Here is a 26,649-nt window from a genome sequence, read left to right as displayed (position 1 = left end):
TTTTAAAATTTCAGTGAGAAAATTAGACAATATATGATTTTTATTAATAAATAATGTGAAAGCATCAGTGGTAATGGTTTAAACATTAAATTCTTTTAAACATCCATGTCTTGGCTTTAATGTGCATATTGGCCTCTATGGCACTGAAGGTAAACACATGAAAATATTTCCTATTTCCATGCACAGGTGTTCAGCTATATACCATTTACAAATTATTATGGACAAGGTAATTTTGCAATAATATTCATTTGGACAGCCACAATTAATATTAAATCAAGCAAGAAGTAGGCTATGTTGAACATATGCTCTAGATGTCAGTATTTAATGTTATTTAAAACTTAATTTTCTTATTTTTTTTAAGGGACATCTTTTTGTATAGTGGGTGCTCAAATGAAAACTGAAGAATGCATTCTTTGACCATATCCAAATTCTCATACAAGAGGGTATTTGTCTCCTCCTCTAAAAGAAGCAATATATTTGCTCATTAATCTCCCTCCCCAGGCACCATTTTCCGTATTACTAATGAAAATGCTCACAAGCACCAACCCCAAAATTTTGTCTTCAAGGGAAAGGTATAAAGTTAAAAAAGTGGCTCATATTTTAAAAAGTCAAATTCCAGCAACATTAATGCTAAAAATGACATCAGTTATATTTCTTAGCATCCACAAAGTATAATATTTTCATGAGTTTTCTATTAAGTGCAGATTTATTTTCCTTAAGAAGTAAAATGAAGTTTGAATAGTACAGTCTGTGGTGTGGTGACATCAGCAACTGCCAGTTCTTGCCCATCAACGAGTCCTAATTCTAAAAGAAAAAAAGCTAAATTAACCCAAGCAAAAAAAACATCTCAAGAAAAGAGATAACACATTCACAAACTATAGCAAAGTATGGTCTGAACAAACATCAAAATCCAGTTGTCTTTAATCAAGGTAATATTATATTTGATTTCACACAGATTTTTTAACTCTACTCAAAGATCAATTAATTCTATTAATGTTTCTTAAGATATAATTAATTAGAATGGTATTACCATTCAAAAGCATTAAGAGGAAATCTAAAATAGGCCTTTATTACTTTTACTGAAAAAAAAAACAGAAGAAATTGATTAGCATTAGTAAATACACTCATTTAAAATACCTTTCAATGTCTTGGAGAGATTTGGCCTTGTTCGTTCTTCAATAGAGGTTACTGACTAGAAAACAATAATGTAAAGTACATTAAGTGAAATTAAACTTTTAATTTAATTTGGGGGGGGAGGTGACTGAACACTGATCACCTGTAAGTAAAGTGTTCTATTTTTGCCCTCTAATGTGGCTGTGATAGCTGGAGATTTCATCTGCCTAAATTGTAAGAAAAAAAAAATCAGAATCATTTTTCAAAAAAAACAATTCTAGTTTTTAAAGTTTTAAAATCACACATTTTTTTCTACAACATAACAAAAGTCCTGAACACTTACAGAGAAGCACTATTGGTTAGATAATCCAAAACCTCCTGCAGTTTAGCTGATGGAGAAAACTGAATGTTTTGAGGAAGCTGACTGCAAGCTGGGCAGTTTTCCTAGACATAAACACAAATCACGGTGACACATGTATCAATAACAGTGTAATTATAATGATGAAATAAAAATCAAGTTGTTTTATCATCAGTTTTTCATTTCCTATGAACAAATTTTTATATTTTAAACCTGCTTTTCCCAACGGGCCATTTTTCCTAAATTATTTCACTACACAGTATTTATTTTAGGCTGTATTACAAAAGACATATAGTAAATAGGGTTCTGGAAGTCAGAAAATACTCACAAAGGGTGTGGGAAATTTCATTCGCATTTCCAACTAGTAATTAATATTTAAAAATCAAAGTATGCATAATCAAAAAAGCTTTCATTAGTATACTACTACTAACCTTTCTCTCTGCTTCAAATGTGTACGTGTACAGTCCATCTACATCGTTGAAAACCAAGTAATTATTAAGGGGAATATATGCGCTGTAATGAAAAAAGTGTTCATTTTTATATAACTGAGCCAGATCAAAACACAGACTTACATACATACTAAAAATGAAACTCATTACCTTGTGGCTATTTTAAAAACCTCAGTGGCACACACAGCTAAAGAGGAAAGAAAATAAAGATGCTTTAACTCAATGAAAATTAGACATTTAAAAACAGAAGTTAGTTATAAATCAGAACAGATAAATTTACAAAGCTATTGATTACAAATAGAAAAATACATACAAAAACACTATTATTTTTAAAAACTGAAAATATAACATTTTATATTTGTTTTGTATAATCCAAATGATAAAGTAACATTTTAAAGTAACATTACAAGTTTTCTTCCCTCTTCTTCAGATTGAGTAGCCTGTTATACTGATTAAAAAGAAATGGCACTAAAATGTCTTATTATAGAGCATTTTATGTATGAAATAATGTAAGATGAGATATATACAAGGTCCAGTAACTTGTGGTTTTGGGGGCAGCTTAATTATACAACCATCCACCCAAGAAGATAATCAAATCCCCAAAACACTAGTTTTCTGAGATCATGTAGCTGCAGAAATACCAACTTAGGTACTGAAAATCTGAAGGGAAGGAAATAAAATTAAGTAGTGGCCATTTTTCCTCACCTGCAATGACTGCATTTGTGGACGCTACTGCAGGAATGATTCGTTTTACTACTCCTAAAAATATATTAATTAAAATATGGTTATTCCTTTTTTTAAAAAGTAGGTATCTTAAATTAGACAACGATTATTATTAAATATCATGTCCATTACTTGATTTTTCAGGCTTTTAGGTCAGAAAATAGACTTAAGTTTAACCATGAAACAATCTTCTTTCGCACTCACATTATTTTGTATTAACAGCATGTTCAGAATCCTAAGTTATAGTAGGAAAGATAATTCTTCACACTGTTTCATATAAAGATGTGACAATCATATATTAATAACTCCTAAATATTCGGGTGTTTATTTTGCTCCAAGAGTATGAAGATTAAATAAAATTTCAATGAATTTGCATAACATCATGTTAGTCTTATTACTCTGAGTTTGAAGATAAGGAAAATAAGGTTGCGAGAAATGAACAAGATCCACAGCTATACATGTTGTAAGAGATAGGGGTGATATATGAACCCAGATCTGCCCTAATGTACATAGTCTTAACTGATACAGTATACTATACTATCCTCAGTAAGGTTTGAGTAAAGTATGAGGAGTAAGAGCTAACTAGTTTTTCTTCATCTATTAGTTTTAGCCATTCTATTCACAAAAATTTAAGACAAACAGAAAAACTGCCCCTAAACACTTTGTTTCACTCTACAACATGGACTATACAAAATATTAAACACAGTTCTCTATTTCTACCCCACTTTTTTCATATTAGTATCCACAGATTAGGAATGACCAAAGCCCCACCTAAAATCATTTTTTAGGTACAAAATAAATATTCTGTAACTATATTTGTACTGTTCATTTTAGAAAACAAAAATTCTGATAAAAGTAGCTATATTATCTCAGACTGTGAGAGAGCCCTGAAAGATGTGTTTCCAAGATACTAGGTGTTGGCAGGTCAGGTTTTACAAACTTAAGAAAAAAGGCAAATATCTAAGAAGATGTGAAAGGAAGATAGTTAAGGAGCTGGAAAGCTGTTTTAAAAAATTAATTCTGACCATCTGACCATTATGTGCAATTTCAGAAAAGAGGAAATAGGGAGGAGCTAACCTCCTGGCGATTCCTGGAAGCTCTCCAGTGAACCACAAAGAGCAGGATGTAGTGGAAGGAGAAACAGGTTGTCACAAACAGTGAGAAGCTGAAGACACACTGCCCAATAAAAGACTGGACATCTCTTAGCCCTCAAAAAATCTGGATTCCACTTCCAATTTGGCTTCTCTACTCTTAGTCAAGGCCCTCAAACATCAAGCTAAGAACTATACACCAAGCCTTGCTAAAAGTATGGAAGGATAAATAAGACTACACACAGAAATGAGTTTGCACTTCCTGATCAGGACAAACGGAATTCATTTGTTAATTCAAACAATCAGCAAATAAATGTGGATTATATGCCAGATACCATTCTAGGTGCTGTATAGAGGAGCAGTAAAAAAAAATATCTTACAGTGATGGAGGAGTCCATTAGACCGTCTCCTTGGGGAGGTGATCATTTGAATAGAAATCTAAACCATGAAAAAGACCCATTCATGCAATGACCTGGGGAAAGTGCAATTGTGTACATGGCAGGGGCAAAGGTCCCAGAACAGGGATGAATCAGAGTGTAAGGATGAAATATTCTTCATATAGGAAAACAAGGCTATGTGAATTCTGAGCAATTATAAAAAGGTAAAATAGTGAATGGTTTATAAGTCATTATCAGTTGGTATGATCAGGAAATCGTTAAGTTGATACCTGAGGGACAGGCAACCAACCCTGAGGGGAATCTAAGGAAGAGTATTCCAGGCGTAAGGATCAAGAGTTATTAAAGTTCTAAGGTGGGATCATGCTTGGTGTCCTCCAGGAACACAAAGCAGGTTAGAACAATGAGTGTACAAATGCAACAAGTAGTGTGTAAGAACAGAATTTTCAAATGACAGTACTAAAACATCAGTAAACATAAGGAAATAATTACAGGAGAGAAATGGCAGATTTTCAAAAAGACAAAGCTCTTTCTGGTGAGCTTAATCATCTTGGACAAAATTCTTGGAAAGGTGAACTATGAGTAGATACATTAAGAAACATTAGTCACTAAAACTCAGTGTTCGGATTGTTACTGAGACAAGTCACAAGACTACCTCATTTAGTTACCATGACTACTAGCTTTGGAGCCAAGGGAATGTGGAAGATAAGCCTCAATAGATCATCTGGAAAGGTCTTTCATGACATCCTTGTGAACAAGATACAGAAACATGAAGTACTCAAGAACATATGATCAACAGAAGGGAATAAATCTAAAAAGGTCCTGACCAGAAGCATGATTCAGTTTTATCTGTTCTCAGCCACTTTAGTCTAGTTAAAATTTTTAAGTATTTGGAAAAGAGATAAAAGATACTATCAAAACAAGTGATATGAAGCTAAAAAGAATACATTAAGTTGACAGGCATAAAGAACATATTAGGTTGGTGCAAAAGTAACTGGTTTTGCAGTGTTGAAATCTGCCATTTGATGTTGGAATACACTCTCAATAAATGTGAGTATGTTATACATCATTTTAATGTGCATTTCTCACTTTACGTTTTTTTACTAAATGACTTATTACTTGCTGTTTATTTTCTATTCATTTTAGACTATGGAAATGATGTTAGACCAAAAGCAAATAAGAGCAGTTTTCTTATTTGAGTTCAAAATGAACCATAAAGCAGCGGAGACAACTCACAACATCAATACATTTGACCCAGGAACTGCTAACGAAGATACAGCGCAGTGGTGGTTCAAGAAGTTCTGCAAAGGCGACAAGAGCCTTGAAGATGAGGCGCATCATTGCCAACCATTGGAAGTTGACAATGACAATTGAGAGCCATCAACGAAGCTAAGCCTCTTACAACCACATGAGAAACTGCCAAAGAACTCAATGTCAACCATTCTATGGTCATTTGGCATTTGAAGCAAACTGGAAAGGTAAAAAGGCTCAATAAGTGGGTGCCTCAAGAACTAACTGGAAATCAAAAATACCATCATTTTGAAGCATTATCTTCTCTTATTCTACACAACAATGAACCATTTCTCAATGGGATTGTGATGTACAACAAAAAGTGGATTTTATACAACAACCAGTGACAACCAACTCAGTGGCTGCCCTGAGACGAAGCTCCAAAGCACTTTCCAAAGCCAAACTCACACCAAAAAAAAGGTCATGGTCACTATTGGGGGTCTGCTGCCCATCTGATCCACTACAGAATCCCAGTGAAACCATTACTGAGACATATACTCAGCAAATCAATGAGATGCACTGAAAACTGCGTCTATAGCCAGCATTGGTCAACAGAAAGGGCCCAATTTTTCTCCATGACATTCGACTACATATCACACAACCAACACTTCAAAAGTTGAACGAACTGGGGTACGAAGTTTCACCACATCTGCCATATTCACCTGATCTCTCGCCAACTGACTACCACTTCTTCAAGCATCTTGACAACTTTCTGCAGGGAAAATGCTTCCACAACCAGCAGGCAGCAGAAAACACTTTCCAAGAGTTCGTCAAATCCCCAAGCATGGATTTTTATACTATAGGAATAAACAAACTTATTTTTCATTGGCAAAAATGTGTTGATTAATAATGGTTCCTATTTTGATTAATAAAGATGTGTTCGAGCCTAGTTATAATGATTTAAAATTCACAGTTCAAAACTGTAATTACATTTGCACCAACCTAATACATATATATACAAACAGCAGGATGAGTTTAAGAATAAACTTAAAAGGACCTATACTTGAATATAAAGGAAAAAAAAAATGCCATCCCCCAAAACTGCCAAATCTGTAGCAGTGGGATATGGCTTAGCAATTGCATATGTGAAAAAAACTTCCAGATTTTAGCAGACAGTAACCTGAAGGAATCAAAAGTATAGCATCAATGTAAACCACAAACAAACAATACAAAACCCTGGCCTCCTCTAAAACTGCATCAATGCTCAGAAGTGTATCCTAAGACTCATCCTAGAGCATTGCATTCTCACCTGGATAGTTCAGAAAAGTATGGATAACTGAAATATGGTTAGAAGAAAATAGCATGATGGGAATTTGAGTCATGGAAACATGTTGATGGGTTAAAGGAACTAGCAAGGTTGATGGGAGTGATAACAATTTGGAGGGTTCAATATGTTAAGGTCTATTACTTCAAAGAGAATTAAATTTACATATGGCATAAGCATATGGCATACTGGGACAATATCCAGCCCACACGAAAAAGATGGAGATTTTTCTTCAATACATAGAAGAACTGTCTTCACAATACTGTCCAAATGTGAAATGACTGCCCCAGAAATGGATAAGCTGCTCTTTCAGCAAAAGATATAAAGTGAAAGAATGGCTTGCCCTGGATGACTCAGGGACTCCTCCAAGCCTAAGTAAGTAAGATTCAATGATTAAATTTCTCCAAGTTAAAAAGTGCTATAATTCTAGTAAACTCAGTTTCCTTCTAACAAATTTGGGGCAGCTGGAAATGGTTATTTCCAGAGCACCTTTACTGAATCACAAAGGGATAGTATTATCTGAAATCACTTATCAATTATTTCGCCCAAAGCATCACATCCTCTGAAAAAGGGACCATCTTAAGATCGTTATTAATGAAAATTCACTAACTTACCTTGAGTGAGTCTATATGTAACACCTCTAATATTATATTGTGATGCTCTTTCCAGGGCTTTTTGGAAAATCCACTGAATATGATCAGGGTCATCACCATCTAATGGAACCCCTTCTGTCAGGAAAGAGGGGAAAAAAGGAATGGAAGACAGAAACATGTACACATAAATCAACTTATTTTTAAGGTAAATGTCCAAATAAATAATATAGACAAGTACCTTATGTAATTCTGAATTAGGAAATTAGGTTTATTACCTCCAAAAGGCTGCTCCTTAGGCCACTGCAATATCCTGACATACTCAATACAGTGTTCTGGTAGCCTGGGCATAGACGCAATGGTGCACATGGGAAAATTAACCTAAAAACACAGTTTGCCTTTTTTAGTGGATTTTAAATAAATATTTTAAAATGTAACTTCTAGTTATGATCTAGTTTGTAAAGTTTCTTATAATTCATATTAGCCTTCCATTTACAGAAACAAAATATTTAATACTATTAAGAATGCTTCTGAAATTAACACAGCTGATCTAAGTCACTTCACTTAGGTTGATCTCCCTAAAAAAATAGGTTTGCCCTACACTTAAAAAAACATATAAAGTTAAGCTTTGTTAGAACATGGGAAGAATAGGAGTGAATAAATTCTCAAATATGAGTACCCTATTATGTTTAAGATTTAAACTTGAAGATATAAAATTAACCAAAACAAATAAATTTCAAATAAAAACTAATAAAATTATTCATAAATCAGACTTCTAAATGCCCTTTCAAGTGGAAATGCAGATTAAAGAGCTTCATCTTTGGAAATATCATTCTCATCTCTGGTGTCTTTATATACCTGAAACACAGGCAAAAACTAAACAAAACAAATTACAGCTCTATCCCAACATATAACTTTCTAACTGATCCCTTGATCCTTACTCTCTAAATAAAAAACTAATAGAAATGAATTATGAGAACAGAACAGTATCAAAATGATGATATTGAGTCTATGTATATGTGTGCTCAGTCACTCAACCGTTTTCAATTCTTGCAACCCCATGGACTAGAGCCCACCAGGTTCCTCTGTCCATGGAGTTTTTCTGGCAATACTGGAGTAGGTTGCCATTTCTTTCTCCAGCGGATCTTCCCGGACCAAGGGATGAAACCCAAGTCTCCTGCACTGCATGCAGATTCTTTACCACTGAGCCATCAGGGAAGATACATTATGTCTGTATCTTTCCTTAAATAGAGCAAAATTTCGTATTTCATCACCATTCTTCTTAGCATGCCTTTTAAAATATGGTTATTCCTAAGTAAAAATCCTCAATATTGACTAATCTTAATAATGCAACCCTTATTTCACCCCAAGATACTATCAAACAGATGCGGGGTGCTTTTGTGATTACCTGTGGTGGATATAGTTCCAGCGTGCATTCAATACAAGCAGTCATTCCAGGCAGAATCACCCGGGCATTTCCTTTAAAACCTTCTGTCCCCCCATCTATCAAAGGGACAATGGAGCTTGGATCTAATACACCATCTTCATAATTTAGAAGAGATATCTAGGAAAATTGTTTCAAGGGTTTAAAAGGAGAGGGGGATAAGAATTCAAAAAGGGAGAATGCTTTCAACAATTCTAAAAGTCAATCACATTACTAAATACTAATACACCAAACAAGGGATTACATTAGTAGCAGTTTACATCCAAACCTGCAAATTAATGACTGGCAATAAACAATGAACTACATCTATTACTGAAAATTGAATAAACCCTGATTTTTCAAAAATATGACACAAAGTCTCATTTTTAGTATGTTAAGAGCAGCAGGAAGAACTTCAGAGAACTGTAAAAACACTAAGTTTTTACCAGCATGCCATTTATCCATCTTCTGGCTATGATGGAGTCCAGTCCACATACAATTATATGAAATTCTACAAGAAAAAAAATGCAAGTTGAGTTTTTAAAAATGCAGCCACACAAAATGATTCACAATTTCTAAGAAACAAAAAACATTTTTCATTATAAAATAAACATACAGCTTCCAATCCTTGAGTATTCCTTACTCAGAACAGCATATAAAAACGCAGCTAATGGTGCCAACTAAGAATTTTAAAAGTTTGCCATCCTTTCAGTCAACAATATTCCTGAAAAGCCAACACCAAGAAATGAAAGCAAATAAAGAAATAGCAATCAAATAGCTAGCCATCTGTAAAGAGCAACTAAAAAATACAAAAATTTAGTGAGAATTGAATTTCGAGTGGAAAACTTACGTCGATAGAAAGTGTCGTTAAAATCCTGAATCTTGTTGAAATGTCTGAGTATAAGTAAAGGAACTTAAGCTGCTAAAAATTTTTAATTTGTAAGATGAATTCAACAATGCCACAGGATCAAATTATAAATGTATATTTAAAACAAGACATAAGTCATTAGTGTTCAAAGCAATGGAATTCAAGGAATCCGATAAAATGAAAACAATCCTACCTCCTAAAAAAACTGTTTTCTAAACACTCCTCTCCCCTAATGACATAGAATAGTTTCTCTCATCCCCAAGCTTCCATATCAGTATAACTGTATCTCTGTTATACTTTCTGCTGGTACTGCTACTGCTAAGTCGCTTCAGTCGTATCTGACTCTGTGCGACCCCCCATATACTTTCTACTCTGCTGCAATTCTTATGTAAAACCATAAACTCTGGGAAAATAGAATGTGTGTCTTCACCCATCAGCATCAAGCAGAGGCAATAAAAATTTGTTTAGTGAAGGGAACGGGTATGCTATAGTTCCCACTTACAAAGGGGATTCGAATTCTAGGAGTTAACCTACTGCACAGATTAATACACTGTACACCTTAAATTTTTAGTTTTATATGTCAGACATAGGCAATTTAAAAAAAAGTTACTGCAAAACTAATTTTTAGAAAACACAGATGTTTCCAATAGCTTTTTCAGGTGCTAATGATTTGTTATTGATTTTTCCCCCTTGTTGGGGGGAAGGGTGAATTTTCTTCCTTTCTCACTAAACTCAGTTCTTCAAGTCTCTCTCTTTCTACCCAACCTGACCATATAAGCAGGCTTTCCCCAGCCTGGAGGGTGCCAAGAGAACACCACTCAAAACCAGCTAGGAGTGTGAATCATAGTACTTAACATCTGAACAGTACACAAAAAAAACAGTATGCAAAAAAACATTTTTTTTAATTGTTTCTAATGGAGCAATTTCATTTAGTAACACATAAATTACACTCCCCTAAAACAAATCATCCATTGCAGGCTTTAAAACCAAAATGGAAAAGAGGGACAATACATAGTATGTGTGCTCTAGATTTTTTTATTATTATTATTCTGGCCTACAAATAAAGAAATATGTTCAATTCTAGCCCTCACCCACCAACACCCTTATTCCTTTTGAATACCAGGCAAACGAGAGGTATGCTAGAAAACGAAGTCAAAAGAGAACCTGAGCAAACATTAGCGGAACAAAAATAGGAGACCCAGGAGCCAGACCAAGAAATGCCATCTCCTGGATTTCTACAAAATACCCAAAGTTCCCCAGATCTAAACAAGGGAGACAGACAAAAGAGTGTACACACTCTTTTTTTCTCTTTCTCCCTATAAGGACATGCATTTGCATGTTTAAACTTTTTATTTTTGCAAAGACAGTACACAGTGTCCCGTATTTCTTTCATGCCGTTTCCCCTAGGGGTTACATCATATAAACTCCAGTACCACAGCAAAATTACAAATGTGACACTGGTACAATGTGTGTGTTAAGTTCTGTCATTTAAATACATGTAGATCTGTGTAACTACAATTAAGATGCGCAACTCTTACAGCACCACAAATATCTCCCTCCTGCTGCCCCTTTCGGAGAAGGCGATGGCACCCCACTCCAGTACTCATGCCTGGAAAATCCCATGGACGGACGAGCCTGGTGGGCTGCAGTCCATGGGGTCTCGAAGAGTCAGACACGACTGAGCGACTTCCCTTTCACTTTTCACTTTCATGCATTGGAGAAGGAAATGGCAACCCACTCCAGTGTTCTTGCCTAGAGAATCCCAGGGACGGGGGAGCCTGGTGGGCTGCCGTCTATGGGGTCACACAGAGTCGGACACGACTGAAGTGACTCAGCAGCAGCAGCTGCCCCTTTACAGTCACATCTGTCCCCTCCAACATGCCAAATCCCTGGCAATCACTAATGTGCTCTCCATCTCTGTAATTTTGGTATCTGAAAGTTATATGCAATCATACAGTATATGATCTTTTGAGACCAGCACTTTTCATTTAGCATAATACTCTTGATATCCATCCAAGCTGCACCTCATTAGTTAGTTTTTTATTGCTCAGTATTATTGTACTGAGTACAATAATTGTATATTGTATACACAGTATAACTGTAATACAGGTTAACAATTCAGCTACTGATGGATGTTTGAGTTGTTGCCAGTTTTTGGCTACTTGCAAATAAAGCTACGAACATTGGAGAATAAGTTTTTATACAGGTGGTAGGTAAATGCCCAGGAATGAAACTGCTGAGTTGTATGGAAAGTATATATTCAAATTTTTTAAAAATAGCCAAACTATTTTCCAGATGACTATCATTTTACACTTCCAGTTTTCCTGTATCTTTGCAAACATTCACTACTATTTTTATGTCAGCTATCCTAAAAGGTGTGTAGTAATCTCACTGTGATCATAAGCTGGATCTCCCTTAAAGCTAGTGATACTGAATATCTTATCATGAGCTTTTTACTATTTTCTTTAGTGAAATATCCCTTCATATTTTTGGTCCATTTTCTAACTGCTTTTTACTGTTATGAGAGTTCCTTATATATTCTTGATGAATCCTTTGTCAGATACCTACTTCATAAGTATCTCCTAGTGTGTAGCTTATCTTGTCATCCTAACAGGATCCTTCAGAGAGCACAAGTTTTTAATTTTGATGACACTCAATTTACCATTTTTTTTCCTTTTATGGATTATTCTTTTGATGTGGTCTATGGATTTTTATCAAACCCTACATCCCAAAGCTATTTCTTATCTTCCAAAGTTTACAGGTTTACATTTTATACTTAACCTATGATCTATCTTGAGTTTATTTTTGTAATTTGAGTTTTGAGATGCTTTTTTTTTTTTTTTGCTACCACAATTTACTGAAGAGATGGTCCTTCCCAGAGAGAATTGTTTTTACACCTCTGTCAAGTATAAATTGGGCATACTTGCATGTGGCTATTTCTGGTTTCTCTATTCTGTCCTGCTGATCTGTGTCTATACTCTCTCCTTGGCAACACCACAGTCTTGATTATTGTACTTGGATAACAACTCTTGAAATTGGCCAGTGATTCCTCCAACTTTATTCTTTCACAGTATTGTCTTAGATAATCCTTAGCTCTATCCATTTTAGAATAATCCTGTTTGGAGCAACAGAAAAGTTTGCAGGAATTTTGATAGAAACTTGTATACAAATTGTACACAAATCTGGGGCTAAGTGACAACTTTACTATGTTGAATCATCCAGTTCTTGAACACTATCATTCCATTATTTAGATCACTTTTGATTTCTTTCATTTGCATTTTGCAATATTCAGCATACAAGACCCGTACTTATTTTGTTAGATTTCTCCTTTGAGTGGTTATAAATGGCACTGTAGTTTAAATTTCAGTTTCCATGTGTTCACTGCTAGTATTTGTGTATGTCAACTTTTGTATCTTGTGGTATTTCCAACATAACAAATCCCATTTCCTAAGTTTCTATAAAATACTAAAAGTTCCCTGGATCTAAAGGTATGGGAATCAACAAAGTGTGAATAATCCTTTTTTAAAACATGTTTCTTATAAAAATATATTTATTCTGACACACTTTCCATTTGATTAATAATATACTGACTCTTTACTTTGCCTGCTATGGTAAGGCGATACAAAGATTACCAGTATCCAGCCTACAAACTTAAGAGTCTAGTCGAGGACATATGCAATTGAAATTTAAATTAAAGACAATAGGCAAATAAATGAAGGTACTTGCTACCTAAGTTTAATTTAGGGCAAAAAACATTTTATATAACCTGAAAAGAAAAGATTGAAAGGACATTAAAACAAAGTGTTACCAAAAGATATGTCAGTAATAAGCTTACTGCTGCTGCTGCTTTTTTCTGCCTATCTGTATTCTCTGTGTTAAACATCTCTTGTATAATAATAAAAATAATAAGCTTCAAATAGTTAAGTATTGAGTAACTTATTTGTCAAAAGGATACGGAACTACATTGCAATTAGGAATTCTGTCATTTAGAAATTCTGCAGCAACTTCAGCCTTAGGTCTTCCAACATCTTTAGGCCTACAGAAAAAATTATATTTAAATTATTATTCATGATATAAATCTAGGTTATCTACATAATCTACTTTCACACATAAAAATATCCACAGTGAATTTATCTAGAGGCTATTTAGAAGGAATATTTTTACCTAAGTATTTCTGGTGAATAATGAGTCATTCAACACTAAATGTAAACCCTTGTTGATATTCCAAATTAAGTATTTTTAAGTACTAACAAGTCTAATTAAGTATTTCAGTGAAAACATGAATTTTTTTAAGTTAAAGTGTAACAACAGCATGTTTCCCAGACGGAAAAAAGTATCCCAGATCCATAGATTTCCATGTCTTTGCCCTGAATCCCAGAACTTCAAGGTGTTACTATGCAGGTCTTGGCAGAAAAATAATCAAGGGATCCTAAAGATGCAAGAATGTTCATATACATTCTTCCCCTTCTTCCCATGTATGCTAATTAACTAGTAAATGCTGAATCCCATAAGCAGCCATAACTATGTTTTTTGAAGGAATAATTCCAAAGGCAGTATCTAGAACTACAAATGTTACCACTATCTTCAAGAAGGTAAAAATAAAAGACCTCAAAAGGTTACTCCTAGATAATAACCACAGTTACAGACAAGACAGGACATGAGTTTTCTCTTCTAATCTCAGTATGAATGATATTTTTCTTTCCTAATATTTTCTCATTCTTCCATGGGAATAAATCACTCCCTCAGGTATACATAATAAGCACTTCATTACTACTTTTTCACAACATGATTTTTGGTTATATACATAGGTCCATCATAACTACCAGACTATGAACAACGAAGAAAGTTACCATACTCTTATCTCTTTGTACTCCTTCCTAGCTAAGCACAGAGTAAACACTTGAAAAATAAATGAAAATTAAACAGTCACTGTGCACATTAGAAATCGTTTTTTATTTAAAATTGGAATTTTTAACATGTATCGGAGAAGGCAATGGCACCCCACTCCAGTACTCTTGCCTAGAAAATCTCATGGATGGAGGAGCCTGGAAGGCTGCAGTCCATGGGGTCGCTAAGAGTCGGACACGACTGAGCAACTTCACTTTCACTTTCCACTTTCATGCATTGGAGAAGGAAATGGCAACCCACTCCAGTGTTCTTGCCTGGAGAATCCCAGGGATGGGGGAGCCTGGTGGGCTGCCGTCTATGGGGTCGCACAGAGTCAGACATGACTGAAGCGCCCTAGCAGCAGCAGCAGCAGCAGCATGTCTATATATGGCTGAGTCCCTTGGCTATTCACCTGAAACTACGACAACGCTGTTAATCAGCTATATCCCAACACAAAATGTTTTTGGTGCTAAATAAAATGCTAAAAATAAACAAAATAGGAATTTTAAAAAATGCTTTAACAGGTCAAATTTCTTCTCTCCAATAAGGCAGAATGCTTTTTTGACTCAAAACTTCTTGTAAGAGTTTTATTCTTTGTGCAAACTTGTTATTACAAGAAACTCTAGCACAAGTCAAGCAACTTGATTTCAGTATTACATCCAACTACCCTAGACAGAGCTCTTTAGGTATACGGAGTAGATAAAATAGTTCCAAGAATCTTTCAGACTGTGTATTATATGTGCTTTCATAATTGATCCCCAAAAAAGAACTCTAAGATGGTTTCTGTGGGAACTGCTACTTTACCATCCCAGAATTAGGGGATTCAATTGCTCCTCCAAAAAACTGTATTTTGAGTAAAATGGCCTTTCATACACATCATCCTTGCAAGAATGGCACTGTTATACAACAACAACACATCATCCTTGCAAGGTATCTTGGCCTAACCTGGAAAACAAGAACCTATTGTGGGGTTTGCTCTGAAATTAAATTAAGTAGTATAGATAAAGAGCTCAGAAAGTACTTAATATATCCTAAGCACTTCACAAATCTTCATTGTCACTATGATCTGTAATCATTATTTCAGCCCTATATTAAAGGGCATAGCTTATTATCAATAACCAATCAATTTGGTGGTGTCATTTCAAGAGCAGTCCTACACTAAATATTTGTCCGACTGGAAAGGGCCCACATACTTTTTCTATCAAGAGAAGAGAAATATCAAGGGCTTAAAAAATATACAAAGAAAACCTTAAAAGTTAAATGTAGGGTTCACCCTACAATTACAATAACTTCATTAACTTGACTTAGTTTAACCCACCCTTCAACCTGTTTAAGATCTTTCCCAAAGTTAATTTTATCTTTTCTGCTACCTAACCTCATCCTGCATCCTGCTCAGACTACTTGAGCACCTTTTGTCAGTACTCTATGATCACTACAGAGAGAGAAAAAAGTCCTTATCTCTGTGCCATTCTTAGTCCCTCAGTCGTGTCTGACTCTTTGTGATTCCATGGACTGTAGCCCACCAGGCTTCTCAATCCATGGAGATTCTCCCGGCAAGAATACTGGAGTGGGTTGCCACGCTTTCCTCCAGGGGATCTTTCCAACCCAGAGATCGAACCCAGGTCTCCCACATTGCAGGCAGATTCTTTACCATCTGAGCCACCAGAGAAGCCCATCCGTATAATTCTTTGAGTAACAAATACACACTTTTATCTAAGCCATTCAAGTCCCTAAACACTACATAGTATTATTCATTAACGAACTTTTCCTCAGATCTGCATGTAAGGACTACTTCTAGAATTTAAAGTCACTCCACATAAGTTGCTCTTAGATGTTTACTGCGTTTCACTTATACCTAAGGTAATTATCCCTCTCTGTTCCATTTCACTTGCTCCTGGGTTTTTTCTCCTTAACTCACCATCTTATTTCACCTTCTATAAAAAGTTCAAACTGTGTCATAACTTCACTGCCCCAGAGTCACCCCTCAAGTCTTGGCTCGTAAGTCTCTACCAATATATCTCACTAGGGCCTAATATATATTTACTGTTCTTTTATGAAATCAATAGGAGGCAAAGAGTGGAACTCGGTGTCTTCAAGGCACAATCATCCCAAAGATCACATTCACCTTTTGGACATTTCTTTAAAATCAACAAAAACATATATTTGTTTACAGAACTATTTTTGCCATAATGCCCAAAATTTTCCTACAAAATTTACCTAAGACAGGAGTGACAGTTCTTAACAAAATTAGCATTATCCTCTCAGCAGTTTTTTATTAAACTGAAAATGTACTCAAATTTGAATGATTACCACAATTTTAAAATAGGATATTAAAACTCACCTAAATAAAAATTGTCTATTCAGATTGGAAACATCTATAGTGTCCATGTCTATAACGTGAATCTGTCTAAAACCAGACAAGGCCTGTGAAAATAAAAGAAAAAAAAAATCTAATTAAGCAAAAGGTTCATCACATTTGTAATTTTTAAATTTCTTTTCAATGGTCTTAAATCTACAAGTTCTCAGTAATAAGTTCTGCACAATTGTATTCAATGGTTAGAGTCATACAAGGTATATAAAACTCAGAGTTCTTATAAAGGTCAAAAAAGTGTAGGAACTCAGTTTTAAATAATCCATAACCCAAAGAGAATAACTCAAAATTTCTATGGTTGTTTCATAATCCCATAAACACATCTGTTAAAGTTTGTTTTGCTGCTGCTGCTGCTAGATATTTTAATTTTACTATTCTTACTACTTAACTATAGTTGCTATTCTTTTCTAGAATACTGTTGAAAGTAATTCCTACAAGATTTATATTACTGTAAGCATGCTGCCAATCAGAAATAACTGTAAGATTATAAACATACACACACACACACACACACACACACACACACATATATATATACACCCTGGACATGTAGAAGAAATACCTTAAAAGGAGAATCAAGAGCAAGCAATCAAAGAGCTAGAGAAAAGCAGCAAAACTCTTGTGTTTCAATGATAATGCCACATAGTTTAACAGTACAAGGTGTTCAAACTTACTAGCAGATTAAAAAAAAAAAAAAACAGGTCTCAAGACTCAATTATGCGTCTCTGGTCATGGTCAGTTTACTTACGTAATCAAATTGAATCACCTGGTAATAATTTCACCATTTTTCTGCCCTCTTTATAGTAAGAGCTGTCCATACTTTCATTCTCAAATTCCTCTCTTGCACTTGCTGTCAACAAGCTCTCACTGCACTGAAAACCACACTTGTCAGTCACCAGTGACCTCCCATCACCAACTCTTACTCTCTGACATGACCCATCTCAAGTATTTGGCAGGGTATATGGATCCTTTCACCTCCTTGAAACACTTTTTTCACCTGGTCACCTCACTCACAAGAATTTGAACACTTTTTAAAAAATGGTTTCCCATTCACTACTCACTCAAGAGTTTCCCTCCTCATTTACTGGCCAGAATTTGGGGCGTCCTTGCACTTACTACTTCTGGTTACTTATGGCGATTTCAGACCATCTTGTAAGGTAAACCATCGTCTAACAGATATTAATATCTGAAATTTAACAGCTTCCAAAACCAAAGCCAATCACCCTTGCTGACCCAAACCAGCAAATCAGTTCTTTACCCAGCCCCCCTCACTTCAGTGAAAGCCAACTCCATCTTTCCAGCTGCTCACAGCAAAAACCTTATCATGTCAGCCTTGACTCCTCTTATGTCCCACACCAATCCACCAGCAAATCCTATTGATTTAATCTTCAAAACATCCATAATCCAACCTCCTCTCACCACCTCCAGTAAGACTGCCCTCTTCTAAGGGACTACCTATCACCTCTCACCTAGGCGACTTCAACAACGTTCAAACCAGCCTCTCAGCTTTCTGCTCTGTTCTTCCTCTTGACTTTTCTTAATACATCAGCCACAGCGACCCACGTTAAAGTTGTATGGAGTCAACTCACAGACTTAAACCTCCTCCAATGACTTTCTGACTGGGAGTAAAAGGCAAAGTTCTTACAGCAGCACGTCAAGCCTTTCATGACTCACTCCAAGCTCATTTTGTTATCTCATCCTCCTAGAAAATTCCCCTTTTCCTCACTTCTGCTTTAGCTACAATGACCTCTGTGTCCTCCTGGAACATAACAGTTATGTTCCCACTTCACAGCTTTTGCACCTGATACTTCCTCTGCTTAGAATGTTCTTGCTGACCTTTTTGCCCAAATAGCACTTTTTTGTGAACCCTTTCCCCTCCCGCCAGGCTATATTACATCCTTCCTTTCTCCATAGCATTTAAGCATTTATTACCATCTGACATACAACATAGTTCACTTGTCTGTTCCTTCCACTAAAACAAAAGCCCTCAGCATACAAACGCCTGTTTTGTTCAAGGCTATATCTTTAGCATATAAAACTGTACCTGGTATATAGAGAAAGAGGTTCAATAAATATTTGCTCTATCAATAATACTAATGTCATGTCCTTTATTTTAGAATGAGCCTTTGGTGGCTTACGATTAATTCAAAAAATATGCATGCATATCTCTTGTTATCTATGTGTGAAACAAGCAAAGTAACAAGTGGTAAAATTGAAAACCCAGTTTTCTTCTATGTAAGAGATTATTACAATGCATTGAATAACAAGCCACTTCTGAAGTTGCTTGATGACTACTCCTCAGATCTAACTTCTAATTACTTTACATTTTAAACTGGTATCTATCACATTTCCAAGTAACAGCTCTGAAATGGAAAAAGCTAACTATTTAGGAGATTTGTGTATACAATACCTATGAAAACCACAGTATCTTTCCTAAATCCTTTGGTTCTTATGCTGCAAGGGTATTTGTATCTAATAAAGTACTGTTTGGGCATCCTATCACAGGGCACATCGTGTGTGTGTGTGTGTGTGTGTGTGTGTCTCTCTCTCTCTCTCACAGGGCACATGGTGTGTGTGTGTGTCTCACTCACAGGGCACATCATGTGTGTGTGTGTGTCTCTTTCTCACAGGGCACATGGTGTGTGTGTGTGTGTGTGTGTATGTCTCGCTCTCTCTCTCACAGGGCACATCATGTGTGTGTGTGTGTGTCTCTCTCACAGGGCACATCGTGTGTGTGTGTGTGTGTGTGTGTGTGTGTGTGTGTGTCTCTCTCTCTCTCACAGGGCACATCTTGTGTGTGTGTGTGTGTGTGTGTGTGTGTGTGTGTGTGTGTCTCTCTCTCTCACAGGGCACATCGTGTGTGTGTGTGTGTGTGTGTCTCTTTCTCACAGGGCACATGATAGGTGTGTGTGTGTGTGTGTATGTCTTGCTTTCTCTCTCACAGGGCACATCGTGTGTGTGTGTGTGTATCTCTCACAGGGCACATCATGTGTGTGTGTGTGTGTGTGTCTCTCTCTCTCACAGGGCACATCATGTGTGTGTGTGTGTGTCTCTCTCTCACAGGGCACACTGTGTGTGTGTGTGTCTCTCTCTCTTACAGGGCACATGGTGTGTGTGTGTGTGTATGTCTCGCTCTCTCACAGGGCACATCATGTGTGTGTGTGTGTGTCTCTCTCTCTCTCATAGGGCACATCATGTGTGTATGTGTCTCTCTCTCTCACAGGGCACATTGTGTGTGTGTGTGTGTGTGTGTGTGTGTGTGTGTCCACGTGCACTCAGTCGTGTCCAACTCTGTGTGATCCCATGGAATGTAGTGTAGCCCACCAGATTCCTCTGTCCATGGAATTTTCCAGGCAAAATACTGGAGTGGGTTGCCATTTCCTTCTCCAGGGGATCTTCCCAACCCAGGGATCAAACCTGCATCTCCTGCATTTCCTACATTGACCAGCAGAGTCTTTACCACTGTACCATCTGGTAAGCCCTATATGATACATACGGCTATTTATTTTGTGTGAATACTTCAAATTCACTAAGGACATACATCATGATGATCTGCAATGCCCACAGAACCAAGCATAGCACTAAGTACCAGGAAGTGTATTAAGTTTTTGCAGTCTCACTAGGAGTGACATTAGTGTTTCCTAGCAAAAGTAATGTGCTTATTTATATTTAAATTTAGGTCCCAAGGCTGACTATTTAGATCCTTCATCTGGCTGTTACCTGCTTCATTTTCTAAGGAGTATGCTCTACCATTTCCACTTTTCCACATACTAATCAGAAGGCAAGCATACAACAGCTCCAAATCAATCTTCCCCTATCCATTTTTGTTAAATAAACTGATAAAATCTTATAAAGATCTACTTTGTAGTTATCAGAAGTCAAGGAAACTAATTAAGTCACAGATTATGGATTCCATCCAATACCTAGGAATAGCTTCACTAAATAGTACCCTCTCTTGAAATGATGTTCTTTTAAAACAGACTGACCAAAACTAGAAAAAAAAGGTTTAGCTCTCCCATATTTTATGGGTCTACTACCATATGGTTATTAAAAAAATTACTGTATGATTAGATCATGTAATGACACAATGGTTCAGTGAAATACTTGACTGAAAATTGATGGCCTGGATTAGATTCCAGGCACAACACCATAATCCAGAAAAAACCTGTCATTTAACATCCCTGAACCTGTGTCTTACTCTCTATAAAATGAGTCCTATTCACCTAAGTGGATTATTCCAAGGGACATACAAAATAATAAATACTTTGAAATCACATGTGAAATATGAATTAACAGTTTTGCTATTTACTTCTCTGAATTAATGAGCACTTTGCAAGAGGAAACACAAAAATTTGCTGGATAAAAAGAAGAGAAGAAAGGAGAAATAAAAATGTCTATCAATCATTACTTTATAGCCAAGGACTTTAGGGTTTAAAAAGTTAAGTTACATCATCATTTTAATTACTATCTGGAATTTGACCTGCTAAACTTATCCGACAAAGGCTCAGGAGAAACAGTTAACAATCATAATAAAGAAATGACAGAAAAGGAAAAAGGTTTAATTATCATAGAGAAGGAAAGTACATATTTTATATGTATATTACCAGGTTTTTCAGGAGCTCACATCCTAAGCCGCCAGCTCCAATGACTAGAACTTTACATGTATCTAACAAAAACTGGAGAGACTGTAAAGAACGAAAAGGCATATTAAAATCTAGTTCATAAAAACCATAAGTACCATCAATAAAGCAACAAACTATAAAAGTTTCTGTTTCCATGAAAAATGCAACTGAAGATAAAGAGCAGCCTTTGAAATTAGTAAATTATTTAAATTTATGAACAAGGTAGAACCAGAAATTGTATAACCCTAATGATTTCTGAGAGTTCCAACTTTAATGTTGCTAAATTGAGTTTTATTGGTTGAAATTTAAAAAGCTACTATTTCTAACAAGAAAAAACATGCCTAGAGTTGTCTCTTTTTTTAACTTTGAAAGGAGAGCATCATACTCAATTATTTAATTGACTTCTTAAAAACAGAAAAGTGTAAAAATTGTAAGAACTGAAGATCAAGCACTGCACAAGCTGTCTAGAGGTCTTTAAAAAAAAGGGGTAAGAACAATAACAGCTGCTTTTCCATACAGTTCGTTACACTTACAAAACAGGAGATGGCAGGAAGAAAAAACAGATAAAACTCTTATTTTTTGCCTATCAGCAGAAATATGATTTGAAACAACCACTTAACACAAGAATCTTAAATTATTAGCTCCCTGCCTCAACCCCGCAAAAAAAGAAAATCAGAAGCATGAGAAAATATGCTGGATTATCCAAAGAAATACAGAAGACTGTCAATTTTGTCCAAGATTACTCAGGTTATTCAGATAAGACGAGTCAAACCTAAGAGTCTGCACCTTATCTTCAGGAGCAGCACAATACTTCTATTTCAAAACAGTATCTCTTCATCAACATAAAAGGAGATAAAAAATGTACTGCAAAGGAATATTTCCCATCCCATAATAAAAAAAACAAGTTGTCTCTAATTGAACATTTGCTTTAAGTCAAAAACTACCAGTTCCAAATTCTACTCCTCTATGATACAGCAGTCACGTATTTTTTATACTTTTTAATAGGCAATTAATTATATTGAATTCTAAGTAATTATATATAAATTAATTATATTCAATTCCAAAACTAATTATATTCAATTCTAAGTAAAGATACTCATTTCAAATAAACTTCAAAATTTAAGCAAGCACATCTGTATCTCTATGAAAGTTAAATTTTTCATAGCAGGGATTAAAAAGGTGTGTCTCAAAAGTAATTTTAAACTGGAATTTTAAATGAAGTATAATTTTAAGTGAGGTTATGAAGTTATTTTACTCTTAAAAATTAACATATTACATTTGAAAAATGTGAAAATAACTCAAATATTATTCAGATAAAATCAGTTGCAAATATTCTATTTACTATTTCAAGATAACTTACACAATTCTATTAGTATTTTTATTATAAGAGTAAATTAAAAAGGAAGCATCTTATTATATTTGCAACATAAAACTATTAGAGGAGTTATTTAAAAATAAACATTTCTCACTTCAGTGCTCGGTTCGAAATCAGGGTGTGTGAAGGGTCCAGATCGCTCGAGGAACTTCTTTACATGGTTCCAGCGACCTTCCCAGTCTCCAGTGTCCCCACACCCACCATCAACAGCCATTCTGCACAGAACACAGTAAATTGAGCTGCAAAGATCAGTATGAAAAAGCCACACCTACAACTAATATGGTTTCCCCAAATGAAAAGGTAACCACACCAGACCTTCTCAAATACAAAGGGTAATATTCAATGTAGTTACGCTTATGCTTTTATTGTGTTTTCTTGCTATTATATAGTTTATGTAAAGGTAAGAACAGATTGAGGAAATAATCAATATGTTTCTGGGTTCCTACAATAACCTAAAATCAAACTTGGGATACTGATCTATCAGCGAGAAATGGGCTTTCTAAACATTTGGAACTTACTAAACACTGCAAACTGCCCAAACTATTCTATAAAGAGCCTTGGAACAGAAAATACAAGCTACAAGAAAATACAAAAACCAAAAAAATCCCTCCACTTCCAGAATCCTAATGCTTGACATCTAACATAACTCATGTGTCCTTTCCAAGTTTGAAAGGTATAACTTATTTCTGATGAGAGAAACATCACATTTTTCTCTGAGGTCCTAATTTTCAAAAAAGAATCTCTTAGGACTATAAGGTGGCTTCTATTGCCACTAAACACAGGCAATGTTTCAGATTATAATTATGTCACAGGTAGGCAATACCATCTATAAACCTTTTAGAACATACAATCTATTAAGGAGGGACTCTTCTAACAAAATATGTTTTCTATTCATTGCAAGACTCAGGTTTCCTTATAACTATTTTTAATTTTCAAATTTCCTACAACCCCACAATTTCTACCTTCAAACATATTTAGTAATATCCAATTTTTACAAAACGGACCAAGTATTGCCTAGCAATAAAGACCACAGGGTTTGACGTCACAGCTGGATTTGGTTCCACAATTAATAGTATTGTGACCTTCAGCAGATTACTGGACAGCCATAAACCTCATCTATAGCTTGTCTGTAGCTACTTCTTAACGTCAAAATGATAGAGATAATCCACATAGAGGCCTTAGTACAATACGTGGTATATAGTAAACATTCAAATTGTAGCTGTCATTTTAAGCAAAAGTGGAATGAAATGAAAGGTGGGAAGAAATGTGAAACTAAACTTGTTCCAAGTCCTCTTGCGATTGAAATTCAACTTTCTGAGATACCTAAGGCCCTGCTACTGGGGACTGCCACAGAAATGACTAACTCACCACGCCCACTGTTAGAGCACTTTCTTCCTGTCCCAAGTAAGGAGGAAGAAAAAATAGGTGATGCTGCCCGGGGTGTAACACACTTCGTTTAAACCTGTCTCACTACCACAAAACTAGGCATCTGATATGAAATAAGGTGTGTAATACATGGACAATATAAGCTCTCCGGAGGCAACACTCTCCTTTCAGAACCAATGATTTTGCAAAAATGACTGAAGTGCTTAGTACGATACCAGACTTTAAGTTCTCATCGAAAGTTTGCAAAAATACTATTGTCTCAGTGTTTTCGAAAGGCCAAAAAACGGCCCATCGTCCGTTTCATCTGTTTTGATAAGACTCCCTTCTCACAAAGTCTCGGCTCTGACAATCTGGGATGGAGGAAGAGAGGGGCGCAAGGGTCCTTCCGCAAGACCTTTCGGTCAGGCACCCCGGCGGGCCGGCGCGGACCCTGAGCGCGGTACCCGGGCCCAGCGCCCGCCCGAGACAGAGACCGGGAGGGCCCGCCGGGCCCCTGGGGCTGCGGGCGGGGGTCGGGGGATGAGGCCGCGCGGCCTGCGCTCCGGGTGCCCCCCCTCCCAGCCCCCCGGGCCCGCTGCGGCTGGTCCCCTAGGCCTGGGGTGAAGGGAGGCGGGGGCCCCCGGAGAGGGCCCCGGCCTCCCGGCAGCACTAACTTCTCAGCCAGCAGCTCCTCTATTCTCCTTCTTTTCTTCTCCCTAAAAGAAAGAGAGAATAAAAGAAGGGTCAGCATCACGCTACACATTGGGCGCCGCGAGGGGATGGGGGGCGAGGGGACGGGGCGGAGGGTGGGAGGACCCCGGGTGGAGGCGGCGACCGCCCACCGCCGCGCTCTCCCACAACCCAGCCCGGCCCGGGGCGCCTGCAGAGCCCGGGTACTTACGGCTCCTCGCCATCCGCCATATTGTTCTCCGCCTCTTCCCAGGCACCCCCACGGTGGGAGGAGCGAGGGGGCGGGGCGGGGCGGGACCGGCCAAGAGGGGCCGGTGAAGAGGGGCGGGGACTGCGGGAGGAAGCGGGGCTGCTGGGGCTGGCTGTGCGAGGCTCCCGTGGGTTTAAAGGCTTCTTTGTAATTAAAATCATGATTAAATACACTTAGAGAAGTCTTCAGTTCAGTTCCGTTCAGTCGCTCAACCGTGTCCGACTCTTTGCGACCCCATGAATCGCAGCACGCCAGGCCTCCCTGTCCATCACCAACTCCCGGAGTTCACTCAGACTCACGTCCATCGAGTCAGTGATGCCATCCAGCCATCTCGTCCTCTGTCGTCCCCTTCTCCTCTTGCCCCCAATCCCTCCCAGCATCAGAGTCTTTTCCAATGAGTCAACTCTTCCAATGAGGTGGCCAAAGTACTGGAGTCTCAGCTTTAGCATCATTCCTTCCAAAGAAACCCCAGGGCTGATCTCCTTCAGAATGGACTGGTTGGATCTCCTTGCAGTCCAAGGGACTCTCAAGAGTCTTCTCCAACACCACAGTTCAAAAGCATCAATTCTTCGGCGCTCAGCCTTCTTCACAGTCCAACTATCACATCCATACATGACCACATGAAAAACCATAGCCTTGACTAGACGGACCTTTGTTGGCAAAGTAATGTCTCTGCTTTTGAATATGCTATCTAGGTTGGTCATAACTTTCCTTCCAAGGAGTAAGCGTCTTTTAATTTCATGGCAGCAGTCACCATCTGCAGTGATTTTGGAGCCCCAAAAAATAAAGTCTAACACTGTTTCCACTGTTTCTCCATCTATTTCCCATGACGTGATGGGACCGGATGCCATGATCTTCGTTTTCTGAATGTTGAGCTTTAAGCCAACTTTTTCACTCTCCACTTTCACTTTCATCAACAGGCTTTTTAGTTCCTCTTCACTTTCTGCCATAAGGGTGGTGTCATCTGCATATCTGAGATTATTGATATTTCTCCCAGCAATCTTGATTCCAGCTTGTGTTTCTTCCAGTCCAGCGTTTCTCATGATGTACTCTGCATATAAGTTAAATAAACAGGGTGACAATATACAGCCTTGACGTACTCCTCTTCCTATCTGGAACCAGTCTGTTGTTCCATGTCCAGTTCTAACTGTTACTTCCTGAGCTGCATACAAATTTCTCAAGAGGCAGATCAGGTGGTCTGGTATTCCCATCCCTTTCAGAATTTTCCACAGTTTATTGTGATCCACACAGTCAAAGGCTTTGGCATAGTCAATAAAGCAGAAATAGATGTTTTTCTGGAACTCTCTTGCTTTTTCCATGATCCAGCGGGATGTTGGCAATTTGATCTCTGGTTCCTCTGCCTTTTCTAAAACCAGCTTGAACATCAGGAAGTTCACGGTTCACATATTGCTGAAGCCTGGCTTGGAGAATTTTGAGCATTACTTTACTAGCGTGTGAGATGAGTGCAATTGTGAGGTAGTTTGAGCATTCTTTGGCATTGCCTTTCTTTGGGATTGGAATGAAA

The 26,649-nt window shown here is 37.0% G+C and overlaps 1 protein-coding gene across 4 annotated transcripts; it reads right to left on the bottom strand.

Annotated features, from left to right (window-relative positions):
• Window positions 1-22: 22 nt before the first annotated feature.
• Window positions 23-25,192, bottom strand: UBA3 (ubiquitin like modifier activating enzyme 3). 4 transcript variants are annotated; one of them, XM_061396433.1, is made up of 18 exons: window positions 25,086-25,173; window positions 24,859-24,900; window positions 22,914-23,034; window positions 21,427-21,507; window positions 16,793-16,875; window positions 13,520-13,600; window positions 9,547-9,590; window positions 9,143-9,207; window positions 8,682-8,837; window positions 7,552-7,654; window positions 7,298-7,408; window positions 2,626-2,679; window positions 2,071-2,107; window positions 1,903-1,984; window positions 1,457-1,557; window positions 1,277-1,340; window positions 1,138-1,192; window positions 23-804 (listed from the first exon to the last, which is right to left on the bottom strand). In XM_061396433.1, the coding sequence occupies exons 1-18, from the start codon at window positions 25,103-25,105 to the stop codon at window positions 716-718; spliced, it is 1,389 nt and encodes a 462-aa protein (XP_061252417.1). In that variant the 5' UTR covers window positions 25,106-25,173; the 3' UTR covers window positions 23-715. The 4 variants fall into 4 exon arrangements, with proteins under 4 accessions (XP_061252417.1, XP_061252416.1, XP_061252418.1 ...); XM_061396432.1 differs by having other exon boundaries at window positions 7,298-7,411; window positions 25,086-25,172; XM_061396434.1 differs by lacking the exon at window positions 24,859-24,900 and having other exon boundaries at window positions 7,298-7,411; window positions 25,086-25,192.
• Between the last annotated feature and the right edge of the window lie 1,457 nt (window positions 25,193-26,649).

The sequence above is a fragment of the Bos javanicus genome, chromosome 22 (assembly GCF_032452875.1).
Source record: "Bos javanicus breed banteng chromosome 22, ARS-OSU_banteng_1.0, whole genome shotgun sequence".
Lineage (NCBI taxonomy): Eukaryota > Metazoa > Chordata > Mammalia > Artiodactyla > Bovidae > Bos > Bos javanicus.
This window is presented reverse-complemented; position numbering and strand designations above follow the sequence as displayed.